At 34.0% G+C, this 20,216-nt stretch overlaps 2 protein-coding genes across 2 annotated transcripts in view; both read right to left on the reverse strand.

Moving 5' to 3' along the window:
• The window catches only part of LOC135221358 (neural-cadherin-like), a 23,111-nt gene extending 18,899 nt beyond the window's left edge, over positions 1 to 4,212 (reverse strand). Inside the window, 1 exon segment of the mRNA XM_064259159.1 lies at positions 4,084 to 4,212. Coding sequence (XP_064115229.1) covers positions 4,084 to 4,212 — 129 coding nt within the window.
• Positions 4,213 to 6,376: 2,164 nt separating this feature from the next.
• Positions 6,377 to 20,216, reverse strand: part of LOC135221359 (neural-cadherin-like) — a 31,838-nt gene continuing 17,998 nt past the window's right edge. The window contains 11 exon segments of the mRNA XM_064259160.1: positions 6,377 to 6,935; positions 8,014 to 8,292; positions 9,291 to 9,523; positions 10,213 to 10,402; positions 11,491 to 11,842; positions 12,169 to 12,516; positions 13,047 to 13,301; positions 13,464 to 13,641; positions 13,643 to 13,810; positions 14,281 to 14,420; positions 19,534 to 19,731. Of these exon segments, the coding sequence (XP_064115230.1) occupies positions 6,577 to 6,935; positions 8,014 to 8,292; positions 9,291 to 9,523; positions 10,213 to 10,402; positions 11,491 to 11,842; positions 12,169 to 12,516; positions 13,047 to 13,301; positions 13,464 to 13,641; positions 13,643 to 13,810; positions 14,281 to 14,420; positions 19,534 to 19,731 (2,700 nt within the window). The 3' untranslated portion in view covers positions 6,377 to 6,576.

Genomic DNA, 20,216 nt, shown 5'->3' on the forward strand with positions numbered 1-20,216 from the left:
TAAACGCATCATTTGAAAGTGAACCGAATCAACAAGTGATTGGAATAAGCGAGTTCCTAACAACTCTTAATTCATATTTACTATGATTCCTAAGCATAACATAATCTTACGAATACCCTTTGAAAAAGTTATTTAATGGACTAACAAGCTTCTGGAGAATACCCAGGTATATACCACTAATAGCTCTACACTGCTTCCGTCACCCACTGTCAAAGCTTAACTGAAAGGAGCTGAATAGCGCTTTCAGCTAACCTTGGCAACGCAGCAGTCAGTAAAGGCGGGGAGGAGGGAGGGGAAGGGGGAGGTGAGAAGAGAACAGGGCTAAAGATAGACAAGATAAATAGATAAATGAAGAAATAACGATAAGACGTGCGAGAAAAGTCGAAGGGAAAATTATATTTCATCCATTTATTTCTCAATTACTAATGGATACGCTGGAGGTAGGAGAGAGCAGAGCTGAAAATAAATAAATAAGTAAATAAAAAATAAATAACGGAAAAAAGTATGAGAAAAGTCGAAGGGAAGATCACATTTCATCCATTTCTTTCTCAATTACTAAATGACTGACGTACGGTGGTGTATGAATGACTGTGCCTCGGCAAAGCAATGGATTTATTATTTATTTATTTTTTATGGGTGCCGGGGGGGGGCTGTTATCTGCTTTGCCAAATGAAAAATCTCTACTTAAATGGACTGAGTCTGGTGTGTTGGCCATTCATTTTGTGAGGTCAAATGGGATGTCATTTCATAGGGTCATCGCATCCTTTGATCAGTAGAAGCAAATGGGTCCACAATTTGACTTATGCTGTTAGGAAAATAAATCACTGTGGTAACATAGAACCTCTTTTATTTATTTATTTACCTTTTAAAAACTCTCTATCCCGAGAGTATATACAACGTTCTAAGGGGTCCACAATAATAAGAATGTTAAAAGTTCGTGCATAATTTATAAATACTAGAAAAGCTTTCGAACCCTTCTCTGGGTTCATCTTCAGTCCAAATTTAAACTGAAGATGAACCTAGGGAAGGGTTCGAAAGCTTTTATGAAGTCTTAATAAATTATATACAAGAACTTTTAACATTCTTATTATTGTTGACCCCTTAGAACATAGAATCTCTTATTCACTGGAGTTTAACTCATTATTTTAATATGAATTTTTTTTGTAATAGGTCTCTATATTAACATAGAATTTAGATTGTATAGATATACGCATATGCACATACACTCATATAAATATATATGTATATGTATATGTGTGTCTATGTATATGTATAGCACTTAAATATGACAAAAAGACACCAATGAAAGCATACGAATAACTCAACAACAATACCTTTTCCCACATCCGGCTCTTTAGCCTGGACGCGAGTTTTGTAAAGCAAAATAAAGCATCATATATCATCGCAGCCATCAAAAATGACGAACGTGGGCATGACGGAATTAAAAACTCCCCAGAGAACCTTTGCAGCCCGTGCCCTTCAACGCTCAACATTTCACTGGGCGTAATGGTGAAATGAGTATACGAGGGTCCTAATTATGCTCATTTCCTCTGGGTATAACTCTATCTCTCTATCTCTGCGAGAATAAGTGGCATTACCTTTCAACGATTAACCTCTTTCGTTCCACTAGTCTTTGATTTTCTCTCTCTCTCTGTCTGCCTGTCTCTCTTTTCGGGTATGATTAATATCATCGTTCGAGGATTTAATCTTCCGTGCTCCACAAGTCTATCTCTCTCTCTCTCTCTCTCTCTCTCTCTCTCTCTCTCTCTCTCTCTCTCTCTCTGTTTCTGTTTGACTGTCTGTACGTCTGTCTAATTTTCGCTCTCTCTGTTTACTAGTCTGATTCTCTCTCTCTTTCTGTTTACATGTCTGTGTGTCTGTCTGATTCTCTGTCTCTCTGTTTACCTGTCTGTGGGTTTGTCTGATTCTCTCTCTCTCTCCTGTAACTGCACCCTGTCTGTGTCTGTCTGATTCTCTGTCTCTCTGTTTACCTGTCTGTGGGTTTGTCTGATTCTCTCTCTCTCTCTGTTTACCTGCCTGTGTCTGTCTGATTCTCTCTCACTCTCTGTCTACCTGTCTGATTCTCTCTCTCTGTTCACCTGTCTGTGTGTCTGTCTGAATCTCTGTCTCCCTCTCTCTCTATAGATATAAGTATCATTACCTTTGGACGAATAACCTCTCCCGTTCCACAATCCTTTAACTCTGGCCTCTCTCTCTCTCTCTCTCTCTCTCTCTCTCTCTCTCTCTCTCTCTCTCTCTCTCTCTCTCTCTCTTTGGGAATGACGTTGCCTTTCGAAGAGGAACCTTTCTCGTTCCAAGAGCCCCTCTCTCTCTCTCTCTCTCTCTCTCTCTCTCCGGCTAATGCAAATCCAGGCATGTTGGCTTAGTACTTTTCCTGGCCGAAGGAGGCTTAAGAAAGTAATATTTTCTTCATAATTGAGTAACTACGCTCGCCACTCAGCCATATTTTTCTTAAAATACTTTAACCTTGCCATAATTAGCAGGCATATATTCCTGATGAAGAACCCGGAGAGAGAGAGAGAGAGAGAGAGAGAGAGAGAGAGAGAGAGAGAGAGAGAGACCCAACGTATCGTAGAACATTTTCGGAAATTTCCAATAACATTGTAGGTTCTAATCGGAGTAGAGATGATAAATTAACATCATATTTCCATCTTTGAAAAAAAAATTCAAATCAACGTGCAATGGCAAAGCAGAATCAAAGGAACAAGGAATTCGGTAAAAACAAAGACGTCATCCGTTGAAAAACTTTTATTTTAGATATTCTATAAATGTATAAAATATCTAGGGTTACATAATGTCACGTACGTAAGGAAATTAACACGAAAACAATGCAGAAAAGAAGTCGTATTCCGACAACAAAAACTACGGTTTCATGAGCTGTCACTAAGATCATATAAACTTGGAAAAATATCTGTTGGATACACATGTATCGTAATTAGTTGAATCCGCTTCAAAGTTCCATTCACGTACATTGATTGCCATTTATACACACATGCATACATGCATGCAAAACGTAAATACATACATAGATCGGCACGTGCTTAGGTTATTCAAATACAATAGATTTAAACCAACAGATGCTAAGGTAATGTATATCAGTAGTTTTGAATTGTGTTAACACCATTTTTTTCAATCTCGAAAATGTGAAATAGTCTGAAATTTAGTTTCTTTGAAGTTAAAATGTTTCATTTTTCTATTGATTTTATTCATTGCCATCTTAAAATTCTCCTTTGTATGTCCTTGGAATTTTATTATTATTCTGCAAACCAAGCACTTGTTTCTACACACATTTCGTGTCTATATATATATATATATATATATATATATATATATATATATATATATATATATATATATATATATATATATATATATATATATATGTATATATATTTATATATATAATATATATATATATATATATATAATATAGATATATATATATATTTATATATATATATATATATGTATGTTATATATATATATGATATATAAATATACTATATATATACTATAATATATATATATAAATATTATATATATATATTATAATACAAGGATAAAAGGCCTATAAAACACTACTTGAACATTGTTATTTATGGGCCTTTTACCTTCATATAATATAATATAATATATATATATATATATATATATATATATATATATATATATATATATATATATATATATATATATATAGTGTGTGTGTGTGTGACTGAACAGCACATGTATGTATTCATAACAGTTAAATGTAGACAACCACACATCTAGCTAGGTTAGGTTACGTAAGAAATGACGACGTTTACATTATCAGGAATATATAGTTTTTTTCGTGACGCATCTTAGCAAAACAAAAACCGATAATAAACGAGAAAAAAACCTAATCCAGGAATACTTTTATCACCACAGTCTCCAACACAAAAAAATTTACCGTCCGCGATCACTTGTTTTTTTTTCTTTTTTATATTTTCTTTTTATTTTTATCCATCCCTAAGTTTTTGCTGTCGTTACACTACTGAACTTTTCTTGTAAAACGTCTATTGACTGCTGAGAAATTTTTACGGGACTCGAGTCCGCCGCAGTTTTACTACTTTCCTGGTTCAACGGACAGGCTTTTTGCTGCTTCTTCTGGTCGACCAGTTTGGGCGAGGGAGAGTTCGTGGCTTCTGGAAGATTTTTCAGGAGATCCATGACGTTCCAGGAATGCTGGAACCCAGCTGGGGACGTGGAGAATGCGAGAAACTCTTCCGCCTGGTTCGACTCTCAGGCGCTGGGAGGTCAGGACACGAAAGGCGTAAATAAATTCGCTGTTATTTTAGGCAATAGACAGATAAATATTGAAAGTAGGATTAATTTGCTCTGTTTACCAATCATTCTACTCGGCACTAAGCAGTTTGTCTTTTAATATTAAAAATAGATTTTTAGTTGTTGGGATCTCAGTCAATCTGGAGTTTGAAAAAAATTGATACTGGGAAGTTTGAGAAAAATCTGACATTAAGGAGTTGAAAGATTGACACAGGGGCGGGGTGGGGGGGGGGGTTGACCAAATTGTAAGGGGGGTGTTGTTTGAAACAATGACACAGGGAATTTGAAAAAAATGCACAGGGGATTTTGAAAAAAAAAAGACACAGAGGTTAGTTTGGAAAAATAGACATTGGGGAGTTTGAAAAAACTGACACTGGTTAGTTTGGACATAATTAACACAGGGGGGTTTGAAAAAATTGACATGGCTAAGACTGCACTCTTAGCTGCTACATCACGTTGTATGCTGTGTTTAAATGCTGCCTATTGGCAAGCAACTGATTAGTATACAAGAAAAATTACCACATTTGGAATTTTTTTTTTTTTTTTTTGGTATGTTCATTATACCATTCTCCGCATTTGTCTACATTCGAACAAATATTGTTATCATATATACTATCTAATTTGTTTATAACACTAAAAAAAATGGCTTTCCAGAACAAAGCAAGATTTATCTAACCTTAATGAAGAAAACTTACCAATTACAGTTTCCAGTCAGGAAGGGACGAAAAACTGTTTTATATATACTTGTCCATTATGCAGCCAGACTGTCACATATACTTATTCAAAATACAAATATTCTAAAAATATTTTCATTGATGTATGATCTACATAGAAAAATTAGTCAAATATACACAGTTAGGAAGGCAAACTATTCACCTTAGTCTTGTGTGCTTCTCGTACATTTCAAAAAATAAATAAATAAAATAAGAAAATAAAAAAATCAGAAAATAGAAAAAATAAATTGCTGACAAAGCGGACTTTCAGAGAAAAGATTAAATACAATGTCACAGAAACACCAGTTACATAATAACGACCATATAATGAATTCGTATAACGAATTAGCATTATACTTTTAGTTTGAAATGACAGCGTCATAAAATTCTCAAAAGAGGAACAAAACGATGTGTTTTAATGTTTAGATTAAAAAAAGTGGGGTTATGAAAAAATAAAGGACAATTTTAAAAGACTTAAATTCAAGACCCAAGATTTCAATTGTTAGGAAACAAATTTATCTACACAGGATTCTGTCATGATTGATCGAGTTAAATTTGGGCAGTATATGTAAGATATATATATATATATATATATATATATATATATATATATATATATATATATATATATATATATATATATATATATATAGAGAGAGAGAGAGAGAGAGAGAGAGAGAGAGAGAGATAAATGCCACGAAGGAAAAATAAACGAAGGAGTCTGCGAGATCTTTCGGCTGAAAATGCCCTTTACTGAAGCAGCCGAAAGATCTCGCAGACTCCTTCGTTTATTTTTCCATTCGTGGCATTTATCTTTATTTATGGATTTATCACGTTCCTAACTTTCGTGATTCTGTTATAACTATATATATATATATATATATATATATATATATATATATATATATATATATATATATATATATATATATATATATATATATATATATATATATATATATATATATATATATATATATATATATATATATATATATATATATATATAGATATATATATATATATATATATATAGAATAAATAAAAAAAGTAAAAAATGCGCCCAAGAACTCACGTTTTCTGTACAACGTATAATGCTCTATGAAACTCTCAGTCACGGCCCATGAACTCTCAACCGCAGGTCATGAAACTCTTAGCCATAGTTTATGAAACTCTCAGCCATGGGCCATGATACTCTTAGCCATGGGTCATGAAACTGTCACCCATGGCCGGGTAGTAGCCTATGACGTTGGCACTTATAGCGAAGCCAGACGTATGATCATAGCTAACTTAAACCTCAAATAAAATAAAAACTAATGATGCTAGAGGGCTGTAATTTGGTATGTTTGATGATTGGGAGGTGGATGATCAACGTACCAGTTTGCAGCCCTCTAGCCTCAGTAGGTTTTAAGATACGAGGACGGGCAGAAAAAGTGCGGCCAGTCAGACAAAATAGCCATCTCAATAGTTTTCTTTTACAGACAACTGAAAGAACAGCTAGTATTATCATTAAGTGAAGGGAGAAAGAAAAGTACTTTTAATTCACAAAGGAATAACGCAGTTTCAAAACGACGCATGTGAACCTCTTAACATAACTTAAATACTTAAAAATAATGAAGAAACGCAGGACAAAATACGATGCACATAAACCTGATAACGTAACCAAAAATCTGTTTAAAAAAATGAAGAAAATCACAAAACAATCATCATTACCTGACAGAGCAGACGAGAGCGAGCCTGCTGACGACCCCTCCCCTTCGTAAGCATAAGCACGGAGGTCATCTTTGGCCGCCACGGGGTCATCCAGTGACCTCCCTTCCAAGAGGTGGGCTGCTGCTTTCGCTAACGACTCTTGGCTCAGCGGCTGCCTGACCAGATTTGAGTTCGAGCCCTTGTCTGCAAAGAGATGATAGAAGGAGGGTGAAGGTAAAAGATGAGGTGAAGTTAACGAATTTTAAACTCGGAACTGTGAGATCATACGACACAATCTTAGTTTTGACCTCTACGGGTTGCTCTGTGAGCAAGAGCCCGTGCTTGCATAAGGCCAGCTTAATCTCAAACAACATCTTAGTTTTGATAATTTTTTTTCAAAGAGTTATTTATCTATCGATCGCCAGTGAGTTTATCAAGATGGTGTTATATGTTTGGGTCTCTCTCTCTCTCTCTCTCTCTCTCTCTCTCTCTCTCTCTCTCTCTCTCTACTGTCATTAGCATTTATAGAATTCCCCAATGCATCCATCTATAACTGATAATCTTATTTTCCATACTATGTCCCTATCCAGATATCGACCTAAATTCAACAGAAGCTTTCTACGTGTCACAATGACCCTAATCCCTAGTATTGTTTTACTTATCTTCATTGTTTATAAATAATAATCATATTTTCCATTCTATGCCTAGTTCTTGATATAAAATTTTAATAAACTTAACCTAAATTCTAGAACCAATCTACAAGACGTAATGTACATGAACTTTGATTATATCGTTTCTCTCACCTTCATTGTGTCTAAATAATAATCATATTTTCCTTTCTATGTTCACATCTTCATATCAGTTTTAATACAATTGGCCTAAATTCTACAGAAACAATCTACAGAACATAATGCACCTGAATTCTCAATTTATCTCCTGACCTTCATTGTGTATAAATAACAATCATATTCTATCTTTTAAAGCCATTCTGAATTTTCAATTTACCTCCTGACCTTCATCTTTTCATAAATAACAATCATAGTCTACCTTCGAAAGCCATATCTTGATACCAGTTTTAATACAACTGACCAAAATTCTACATAAACAATCTACAAGATATAATGTACCTGAATTCTCAATTTATCTCCTGACTTTCATTGTGTATAAATAACAATCATATTCCATCTTCTAAAGCCATATCTTGGTACCAGTATTAATACAACTGACCTAAATTCTACATAAACAATCTACAAGATATAATATACCTGAATGTTTCTCTTACCTTCACTTGGCGCAGTTTGCTGAATTCCAGGCAACTGAAGATGGAGACTTTCGAGGACCACTTGCTTTTCTTTCTCCGGGCACGAATACCCTACCCCACCTCCACCCCCTCCTCCTCCTCCCCCTCCTTCCTCCGTGCCCCCTTTGACTTCAATGATCGTGGCATCTTCCTGCCCGATAATGCCCTCGTCTCCAGTGGCAGATGCCTCGCCTTCTGGAGCCAGTTTCTTCGTCATCCAGTGGCGTCTTAGGCGGAAGGAGATGAAGACTCCGACAAAGACTGAAGGAAGAAGGAGATCAAGAGATAAATAAAAATGAAATATATTCGTAATAATACAGAAATCAATTTTTGTCTCTAATTTCTGTTTATATTAATGTGACGTTATATTGCTTAACAATGAAGGATTCATTTTTTTTATTCTCTATCAGTGGCAATAGAGATTATCTTTAATTATCACTTGTTGTGAAAAGTCTCATAATATTACAAATGGTTTTCTTATTAACTGTAATGTATACGAAAAGTGAATACGTAATAATGTAGAATTTTATTTTTCTACCAGGACCTTCAGTGAATGTGAAAATTGATTATCTACAAGACTAAATTGTGTGTTCATATGTACATACATGTAACAATATAACTTATTCTTTTATCTAATTTTTGTGAACATAGAAATAAGTAACTACAAAATTGATGAAAAAAATGCTGATCTACAAAGAGTAATTGTGTGCTCATATGTACATTCATGTCACAATATAACTTTGTTTATCTAGTTTTTGTGAACATAAAAAGTAAGAAAATACGAAATTAATGAAAAAATTAAATTATATATATAATATCTTTATAATATATTATATATATATATATATATTATATATTATATATAATATATATATATGAAAACGCTAAAAAATTCGTAGCAAACATTTTGTGAACATGAGAAAAGTAAAATACGAAATTGATTTTAAAAAATGTTGTATATATGAAAAAGCGTAACAATACGTAGCACACACACACACACACACACACACATAAATTCCCAGCTTGCTTCCACACTATTTCCTCTGTATACATATAAAAAACTCGCTCTTATAACAATGCAAATTTGAAGCGCTGAAAAAAAACCGCATTCACACCAAAAGCAAATCTGGCTTCAGGAATGACTTTGCCATAAGCGAGGGCACAAAACTTCGTGAAGCTAAGTGGACTATGCAAATCACACTCACACAAAGAGGAGACAAAAACCTTCCCCCTCCCCCCCCAAAGAAAAAAATGATTACCAAAGAGCAGTAGGGACAGAGTTACGGCAGCGATTGCTGTCGGAGCGGCGAGTGGGTGCGCTTGGGAATGGTGATTGTTCCACTGGCAATATTCCCCGGCGTAACTCGGTCCGCAGACGCAATGGAATCCTGGATTCGCGTTGTAGCAGGAGCCTCCATGAAGACAGGGTCCCCACAGGCATTCGTCGATGTCCTCGCAAGTTCGGCCCGACAGGTGGCGCCCCTCGCCACAACTGGTGCGGGATTTTGGGCGGAGTGAACGAATGAACATTCAAGGGCGTTGATGAGCAAAGGCAGTTTTATATAAATAGAATAATTTAGATTAAAAGGTTATTGATAAAATAAAAATTTCTGTGAATGCAAACAAAGGTAGTTTTTCAAAGATCTAAAGGTTATTTGATAAATCAGCGCTTTTTGTGAATGTGTTGACTTGAATTGTTTGATTGGTGCTGATAAAAATTATGATTAAAAACTCGTGTTTATAGATTTTTTTATCTTTTAGAGTATATCTGAATATTATTATCAGATATATGTATATATATATTATCTATATATATATATATATATATATACATATATATTATATATATATATATATATATATGATATATATTTATATATATATATATATATATATATATATATGCCATATATATATATATATATATATATATCTATATATATATATATATATATATATATATATATTTATTATATATATATATTAATATATTATACATATATATAGTATATATATATATATATATGCTATATATATATATATATATATATATATATATATATATATATATATATATATATACGAATATACTGCAGACCATAAATTCAATAGGAGTATGTACAGATTGGGTAACCTCCAATTTTAAACTCTATAGCTGAATTCTTAAAAAAACAAATTTACCTGCAGATGGGTCTTCCCCAATTGTTGCTGCAAGAGAGAGGGGCGGCGCATGCAATATCTTGGCAGGCGTCTCTGGATTTGCAACCGGACTCGATCCTTTTGAAAGTTAGTATCTCAGCCCAGCTCGTTCTGTTTAGCGTCGGTGCCAGAGGGAGCGGACGGCCGGATATTCGAAGATCGTCAAGACACGCTGTTGCGGACAAATGAAGCGAAGTCTAAATGAAAGATCGGCATTTAAAATAGGAATGTTTAAGCAAATGCCCCTCTGGAATGACCAGTAAATATCTTCATTCCGAAGAACATTTATTTTTTTGGAAAATGTCTTGAATGGAATTAGACAATAAGAAGAAAGTCTGTTTATTTTGGGAAAAATATCTTGAAATCTATTGGACCCTACCAACAAAGCCTATTTTGGGGGAAATGTCCTAAAATGTATTGGATTCATAAAAAGTCTTTTTATTTTGGAAAAATATCTTAAAATATATTGGATTTAAAAGAACAGTCTATCTATTTTGGGGAAAATATCTGAAAATGTATTGGATTCACAGGAACAAAGTCTATCTATTTTGGGAAAAATGTCATAAAATGTATTGGATTCATAAGAACAAAGTTTATTTACTTTGGGAAAAATATTTTGAAATAAACAGGATTCATAAGAACAAAGACTATTTATTTTGAGAAATATATCTTAAAATGTATTGGATTCATAGGGACAAAGTCTATTTATTTTGGGAAAAATCTGAAAATATGCTAGACTGTAAGAATAATATTTGTTCTTAAACTCCAATAACTTTTCAGATATTTTTCCTTGAACAAGTAGTCTAATAAAGACTTTATTTTGGGAAATATGTCCGAATATATTAGGCCATAAAACAAATACTATTTTTCATACATCTGAAAATGTATTGGACTTGTAAAAACAAAGACTACTTTTTGGAGGAAACATATCTGAAAATATGTTGGACAAAGACAACTTATCATGGGAAAAATGTCTGAAAATTTACGGGATGCTAAAATCAAAGACTATTTATTCTGAGGAAAAAATATCTGAAAATGTACTGTACTGTTAAGAAGAAAGCATATTTATTTTCGGGAAAATATCTGAAAATGTATAGGATCCTAAGAATCACTGTTTATCTTGGGAAAACATATATGAAAATGTATAGAATTCTAAGAATCAGACGATTCATTCCGGAAAAAGTATCTGAAAATGTGTTGCACCGTAAGAACAAAGACTATTTAAGGGAAAAATATCTGAAAATATTTAAAACAACTTACTTCCCTCCAAGTCATCACCATCTTGTCTGAGTCCTTCATCTCTAAGATCAGGGCCCTCTCCCACTGTAACACCACTAAGCTGGTCAATTACAAACGGCAGAGGCAGACTGCTCAAACCATCAAATTCTTGTTGGTATCCTTCACCGAGCGGATGGTGATTTGAAAGAGATGGTAAGGAAGTATTTTGCCTGATTCCGTCTCCGTCATCGACACTTATCATCATATTCCGGCCCTGGCACTCTGCCCTGAGGGTATGCCACAATCCGTCGCCGAGAGGACGTCCACTTATGCAGACTGACTCCGTGGGAATGTCTGAATGTCTCATAGAGGCACAGGCGATTCCAGACTGTAACTGGAATTTATTTCATGGAAAGAAATGATGTGGAATATTGAGGAACTGAGAAAACAAGTAGAATAACTGATTGCTTTAAAATAATTCCTGAAATAATCAAATAGAATAACTGCTTCCTATAGACAATGTCTTGAAGTAATTAGATGGACTAATTGCTTGTCATAGAATACTTCCTGGAAACTCATTTGCAAATTCTTTCATTTTATCTTACTATCACTAATAAGAGACTCATTAAGCAAGATACAGTTTCTTATGGGCGTATTAACTATTTTGAATGTCTCTTCTTGACTATGAGCCATGGAAAATCTCAAAAAACATTTACTCACTCGTAGTGAAAAGCTAGCAGCGTTAATTTTAGATCCTAAATGAAGGATAGGACCAGACTTTCCCCCCCTGGTCCTTATTCGTACTTGGACGCTGACGCTTCTTGATGAAGGCGTGAACGACAAGACCAATTTCACGTACGACTTAGACCCCAGTCTAGCCGGGACTGTGCGTCTGTTACACTTAGGGCCAGTCCATCCTGGATCACAGTGACACTCTGGTGTACTTAGACCCCCAAGGCAAGTTCCTCTGACTCCACAAGCACCCAAGCCATAGGAACAAGAGGCCTCTTGTGGCAGACACCCTGCCACACTGTCTTTGCTCAGAGCAGGTTCGCCCAAATCCATCAGCTGTAATGGAACTAAGAGCTAGTTACCCTTTGTCCTTTTCCCCAGCCTCCTAAGTAGAGGTGGTAGTTAATGATATTTATTACCACTGTATGTAATGCCATAAAACTTAAAATAGGAAAGTAGACCATTCATCAAGAAATGCTAAGCTCTCAGCTCAGTAACTGATTACAAAAGACTGGGATAAAGTTTTCCCACACGATAATAACAGTGAAGAAGTTAAAATGAGGGAGATAGACATTCATCACACAAAGGTTGGCTCTTAGCTCACTAACTGCAAGTCAAGTATCAAATTGATATAATAGCTATGTAGAAAGTTAATAATCGTTGAAAGATATTGGATCTGCAAAAATAACCCTTGCCTCAGTACTCTCTTTAGATTAGAAGTTTTCTGCCTGATATAATAGCAATGCAGAAACTTACTGATCTTTGGAATAGATTGCATTTGCAAAAGTAATCTAACATCTCTGATTTCACTTATGTTTAGGGACGTTAGTATTAGGTATTCCTAAAGCAGAAAGCCCTTACCTCACCTGACCATTTATAACCAGGTGCGAGAGGCATCCATCCAGTGGCTGAGAGATGGGAGCCTCCTTCCAGCCATGGTCTTCTGAGGTGGGGCGTCTATGGGCCAATCCCCCGATCTGAATAGGAGAGCCACTGAACCACAACTCTGAATCATTGGGATCTCTCCACTGTGCCCAAGTAACACTCTGAGAGTCCTTCACGTTGTTGTTGTTGTTGACGTCCAATTCTCCACTTAATTGGTCCACCATGAGGGAGGCGCCCTATCAGAAATTAAAGGTTTGTTAGTGATTAGCATGACTAATCCTATACTGACTTGGCAGCCAGAATTTTAAGTGGATGTTTGCAAGAGGCTGTTGCTCAGTTATTACCACTCATAGGACATTGCCTCAAGAAGGTCTCCTAGTCAGGAATCCTCAACTAACCTGATCATCGAGCCTCGTATGTATGCTATGCCACTCCCCATCATTGACACTCCTCTCCACCTGCAACTTGAGTGGCGCTGCTCCACCATCTATCACCATCTGCACCTTGCCCTCAACCAGCTGCAGAGCGAGTAATGGCGTAGGAGTAGAAAGAGGGCTTTGAGAATAAGTGAACGAGTGGACCAGCGTAGAGAAGGAGAGCTTCCTGCTTCCTCGTGAGGACTCGAAAGGATATTGTGGTGGGTATGCAAGATGGCAGAGGCTGGATCCACGCAAATCCTGAGCCTCTGAAGGTTCGAGTGAGGACTTTGCACTGGTAACCCCAGGACCCACCTGGGCACACACACCTGGAGTTGATGGAAGGTCATTTGGTAGCCTTTTGAAAATGTAGTACAGTGAAGTAATGGCATTTTTTCAAAATAATGTCTATCTTTCCTGAAACTTGTCAAGTTCTAAGAACGAAATTATCAGAATCTTGTTGTGGTCTAATTTGCTAAGTAAACTAAAAACAGAATCTATATATGTATCTAATCTACTAAGTAAACTAAAACGCTAAATTCGTCTTGGAATTATGAATCCACACACACACATACAGAACATAAGCCTACTATATACATTCTTCAAAATACAAAACCAGCACAGTGAAAGCTAAAACTATCATACACAGTAATATAACAAATAAACCAAACAAAAACTTCTTTCAGTTTTCTTCTGACGATTGAAAAAGAAACCCACAAGTTACAAATTGAATTTGTGGGTTTCTTTTTCAATAACAAATAAAGCTAAAATCATCATACGAACTAACATAACATCTCACCTGTTACCATTCACAGTCTTGATGCACCTTCCCCCGTTAAGACATGACGCAGGAGTACACGTCTCTGGCTCGTGCGAGCCGCAGTGTGGAGCTCTGGTGAGCCGCGGCGTCACTAGGGAAGTCATGTTCGCGTCCACTACCTGATTGTTGGGTTGAGCGGTTGCCAGCATGTAGGAAGAGTTTGAAACAATGATACACATATTTTAATGTTATGTTAGATCAACCAGTTTCTTTTCCTTTGGACAACTGTACGTAAAACTTCGAACTTTTTTCTGCTCTAGATGTTACCAGTATCGCATGGGGAGTTTGAAATTGAGATAAATATTCTAATATTGTTATAGATTAATAATTTTTTTTAATGTTCTACACCAAACGACAGTAGAGAATTATAAAGTTGTTTCGAGATTTCAAAAACATATTAAAACTAAAAGAAAATGCTGGTCTTTGTTGGGTTGTTTTCTTTATAAAGAAAATGACATAATTAAAAAAATCCTAATCTACTCTTATTTTTGTGATATGTACAATATTTCATTACAAGAACGCTATTTTTGAATCATGTACTGTTCTACCTGTAATTGTAAGTTAATTTTTCATCCTTGATTTTTTTTTGCAAGCGTTAATACCCGCAAAATAATTTGACTTTCAATCTGTTTATTTATTTATATATTTATTTATTTATGTGTTTGTTTGTTTGTTTATTTGCTTTTGGTAATGTAGTAGCGTTGGAAGTACTCAAGAAATTACATTAACAATTACATCTTCATAGAATACTTTATTTCCATAAACTTATTGTAATATTCTATTACGTTGCTCATTTATCAACATAATTCTTTGCGCATAATTCCACAGCCCTACTGTATATATGGAAGAGTTTCTTCAGTACATATATCAAATCATAAAACTCCAATTAAATAACAGTGAATGCATCAAGAATCTGTCCACTAAAAGCGCTGGAATTTCCCATGGACTAGGAATCAAACAGGAATAGATTAAATCTCATAAAATAAGACCTGACCGAATTTCCATAGCCCCGCCTTCCCAATATCCACATTATTTATGGGGCAATTTATATTGTGCTTCAAGAATAGGGCGTCAATTACCATTTAAATGAGATGTCGTAATTTACTTTGTCATTTAAAAAAAGTGTAAGAGTTAATTCCTTCATTTCATTGGGGGTCGTTTCTATTCTAGGGTCGTTCATAATAGAATTGTCAGATAATATATAATATTATATTTTTTCACTATTAATTCTGGTTCTGATATATGTGTTGTAATTGTCCTTTACCTCAAGAATCGAATGTCATTAATGGTGGTTATTATTCGGATTGGGGCGATGAGGTACTTTGCCTAAGAGCATAAGAAATAAATACTAAAGCATTTAAAATAACACATTTCTTTAAATGTGATACAAACATACACTAGCACATTTATATGTGTATATGTATGTAATGTATGTATGTATATATATATATATATATATATATATATATATATATAATATATATATATATATATATATATATATATATATATATATATATATTACACACAATTTATACAAAGGGGATAAATTCTATGTGGCCTTGAAATATATTTCAAGACGTGTTTGTATTATTTCGTCAATTGATAAAAATTACCCAGTAAATCTGGTATATTGAAAATCGACAAAAGGGGTTTTGATTTCAGTTTAAATGAGATGTCACTTATATTTTGATACGTTTGTATCTACGAATTAATAATTTTTTGTAGCGTTTATTCTTTAGTCTTTTCAGTGCCATTCTATCTCTTTCTTGAACGAATACATTCAAGCCCTCTAGGCCTGTAAAAATATTTCTTTTTACGATGCTATTCTGGTAAACTTTATATTAAAAAATCACGTATTCCAGACCATTAAGAGTTTTTCTTTTTAAAATGTTAACCTGATAAACATTATATTAAAAACCAAGTATTCCAGACCATTAAAAGTTTTTCATTTTACGTACAATGTTAATCTGGTAAATTTTCAAAAAAGAAGAAAAAAAAACAAGCCTACCAGACCAATAAAACAAAATTTTTTTTTTTTTTTTTTTTATAATGTTAATCTGGTATGGTAAAGTTTAAATAAAAAACAAGCCTTCCAGATCATAAAAACCAAATCTTTTTACAATGTTAATCTGGTAAATTTTTTATAAAAAAATTTAAAAAAACAAGCCTTCCAGACCATAAAAACCAATTCCTTTCACAATGTCAGTCTGGTAAACCTTAAATAAGAAAAAAGCAAGCTTTCCAGGCCATAAAACCAAAGCTTTTCACAATATCAATCTGCTAAACTTTAAATTAAAAAAAAAAAGCAAGCCTTCCAGATCATAAAAACATATTTCTATTAAACTGTACATAAAAAAACACCACTCGCCAAACGAGATCAATTCGGTGGTTATCATCCTGCGTCAGCAAATGAGCAGCAATTACCCAATTACGGGGCCTCTAATTCTTGAAACCTGATGAATTACGTTAATGGCCTTTCTTTGATGTCCGGCAGCTTTGATTCTATATTAAAGGCCTCCTGAATTAGTCGTTCTCAAAAATGCTGTGAAGTTATACTGCCTAATGACTTCATGGAATCATGAGAGAAGTCATAAGCTTGCAAAAGGACACTTCGAGTCGAAAAACACTTGAGATTAAGGGTTTTTTTTTATGTTGCATCGAGGTATTGCCCTGACAATCATACTTCATGATTCGTTAGGTAGTTTGTCCATAAGGGTCCTTACACTATAGTTATTAAAAATGATAAAATAAAATATATGGAAAACTTCGAAAGAAAAATACCTGGAATTTTAGACAACTGACATATTTAATTGTCCATTATCGTGCTGGCCATTTCAAAGGTGGCATAAAATGCTTTAGGTACAATTACGGTACATGGGAATAAGTTACACATTTCTTAACTGTATTTTCGTCAGAGAGAGAGAGAGAGAGAGAGAGAGAGAGAGAGAGAGAGGTATGGGGAACTTAGAGAGGCGAACAACTACAATTTTAGACAATTGACAGATAACAGCGCTTCATAATATTAACCTCAACTGTCTAATCTTGTGACGTCGGGTGCAACAGAGAGAGAGAGAGAGAGAGAGAGAGAGAGAGAGAGAGAGAGAGAGAGAGAGAGATTCATTACCATTGTTAATCTGTTAATGAGCGTACTGACATCTCACTAAATTATGCTCATTCAATTTGATTTTTTTCAATTCTCGTCTGGTAAATGATTTAATGTTCTCTATGAATGGCAGATTGGGGACTATTTCATAAATAGGTTTAAAAAGATCGTTTCTCTCTTAAACCAACTGGAAATTTATAAATTTAATTCCATTAGACGAAGACACTAATGTTTTCTTAACACCGGTATAATAATCAGCTACCTTTTTTATCTATCTAATGAATTTAATTTCATTCCTTATCAGTAAAAAGTCATCCACACCGTAGTCTTCCTTTAATTAGGATTATTTATCTTGCAATTAATGGTGAAGAATATTCTATAAATGTAAACTAGCTGAAGGATAAATAACCATATTATTCATTGCAAAACAAAATTTACAAGAGAAAAAATCATTTGCCTACACCGTACTCTTCTTTTAAGGGTAGTCTCCACTTAGGAGGGGTGCTGATCGTAAAAATATTTGCCAAAAATACACTAATCAAGGCAGGCTAATGAAATTTTCAGGTATTATTAGCACTATAATAACGCATATTCTCTGAGAGTTTCATCATCCTACAGGGAAAATAAATGATTTTATGAAAAAAAATGTAAAATTCAGTGTCTCTTGTACAAGGGACACTGGTGGTCGGTGAGAAAACTACAGTCTTGAATAGAAAGTCGGTCTGACAGAATGTTGGTATATCCACCTGGAACATGCACATAAAGTATTATCAAAATAGAACAGTAAATAAGCATGTAATTACAAAAAAAAGAGCAACAACTTCAGCGAAAGCCTCGCCGATAAATATGCAAATCGCAAATATTATAGTTTATCTCTCAAAAATTGGTCGATGTCGTTTACTACGTTTTCTCAGAGTAGTTTCATCACAGAAAACAACTTTAGGGGTATCTAAACTAATTTTTCAAGTTTCTTGTCCTCAGAAAAAATCGCTTTTTCTCTGGTTTGGTTTTTTTCGGGAAGGGGGGGTGTTATTTCTTTGATTGTCCTAAATAATATAATTTTTAGATGTTTTAGGCTATCAAGTGACATAATAACAACAAACTCTCAAAAGGTTTTGTCCCTAAATCGAGGTTTGAATTTTCTCTGAATATTTCTTCCTAGCTATTATCTCATTTATCGGCAAGGCTTTCGCTGAACTTGTTGCTATTTTTTTGTTAATACGTGCTTATATACTGTTCTATTTTGATAATATTTTATGTGCATGTTCCAGGGGGATATACCAACATGCCTAGAGACCGAATTTCAATTCAAGACTGTAGTTTTTCACCGATCACCAAATATCCTTTACTACTTGTGTCACTGAGTTTCACATTTTTTTTTTAATAAAATCATTTATTTTCCCTGTAGGATGATAAAACTCACAGAGAATATGCATTATTATAGTGCTAATAATGCCTGATAATTTCATTAGCCTGTCTTGATTAGTGTATTTTTGGCAAATATTTTTACGATCGGCCCCCCTGCAAAGTGAGGAGCCTTAATTAGGATGATTTACTTGGAGAATATTCTATAAATATAAACCAGCTGAAGGATGAATAATTATGTTATTCATCCCAGAACGCAAATTTACAAGAAAAAATCATCTGCCCTACACTGTAGCCTTCTCTTAATTAGAATGATTTATGTTGCAATTAATTTTGGCGAATGTTCTATAAATGTAAACTAAATGAAGAATGAATAATATTATTATTCATCCCAGAACGAAAATTATTTATAGACAAAAAATCATCTTCCCCACACCGTAGTCTTCTATTAATTAAGATGATTCATCTTTAGGATGATTCATCTTGCAATTAATGGTGCAGAATGCTCTATAAAAGTAAACTAGCTGAAGGATTGAAAAATATTATTCATCCCGAACGAAAATGTATAAGACAAAAAGAAATCACCTGATTATGACTGGCAACGTCAAGCATTTATTAAGGATACACGAATGTTTACCAAACGCAACACGCCACCCAAAAAAATTTAGATGGCTGTTAGCTATAAAAAAAAAAATAAAAAAAATATAATAAAAAAAAAAATAAATAAAAAAGCGCTCTAAAACAACAACCCCCAACTCTACCTGAAGGGGCAGTGAGATGGAAGCCCTCGAAGCCGCTGAGGATGGGTCGAGGGGGTCCACCAGCACAGGGAAAGAGGAATCGAAACCGACTGTCGACGGCTCCTCTATGCCCAGGTCCTCTTTGTTACCTGCTCGTTTGCTCACCACACCTGTGTGAGGGTTCTCCACTCGGACTGTCAGGTTCGTTGATTTTTCCAGCTGGAGGGAGTGAAACGTTGTGGTATTATTATTATTATTATTATTATTATTATTATTATTATTATTATTATTATTATTATTATTATTATTAGTTACTGGAAGTGTCAATAGTATCGTATCTGTTATGTGAATAATTATTATTTTAAGAATAACGAAGTCAGTGTCACTGGGTAAAAAGATATTATTAGTTATTCAGAAGATGACCCTTAATCATTATTAGTCATTTATTATTCAGAAAAGGGACTGGGTAAAAATATATTATTATTATTATTATTATTATTATTATTATTATTATTATTATTATTATTATTATTATTATTATTATTATTCAGATGAACCCTAATCTTTATTTATTTATTATTATTATTATAATTATATTATATTATTATTATTCAGAAAGGGAATTTATTTATTATTACTATTATTATTCAGAAAAGATGAACCTTAACCATTATTAGTATTATCATTATTCAAAAAGGACTTCA

The sequence above is a fragment of the Macrobrachium nipponense genome, chromosome 2 (genome assembly GCF_015104395.2).
Source record: "Macrobrachium nipponense isolate FS-2020 chromosome 2, ASM1510439v2, whole genome shotgun sequence".
NCBI classification, from domain to species: domain Eukaryota; kingdom Metazoa; phylum Arthropoda; class Malacostraca; order Decapoda; family Palaemonidae; genus Macrobrachium; species Macrobrachium nipponense.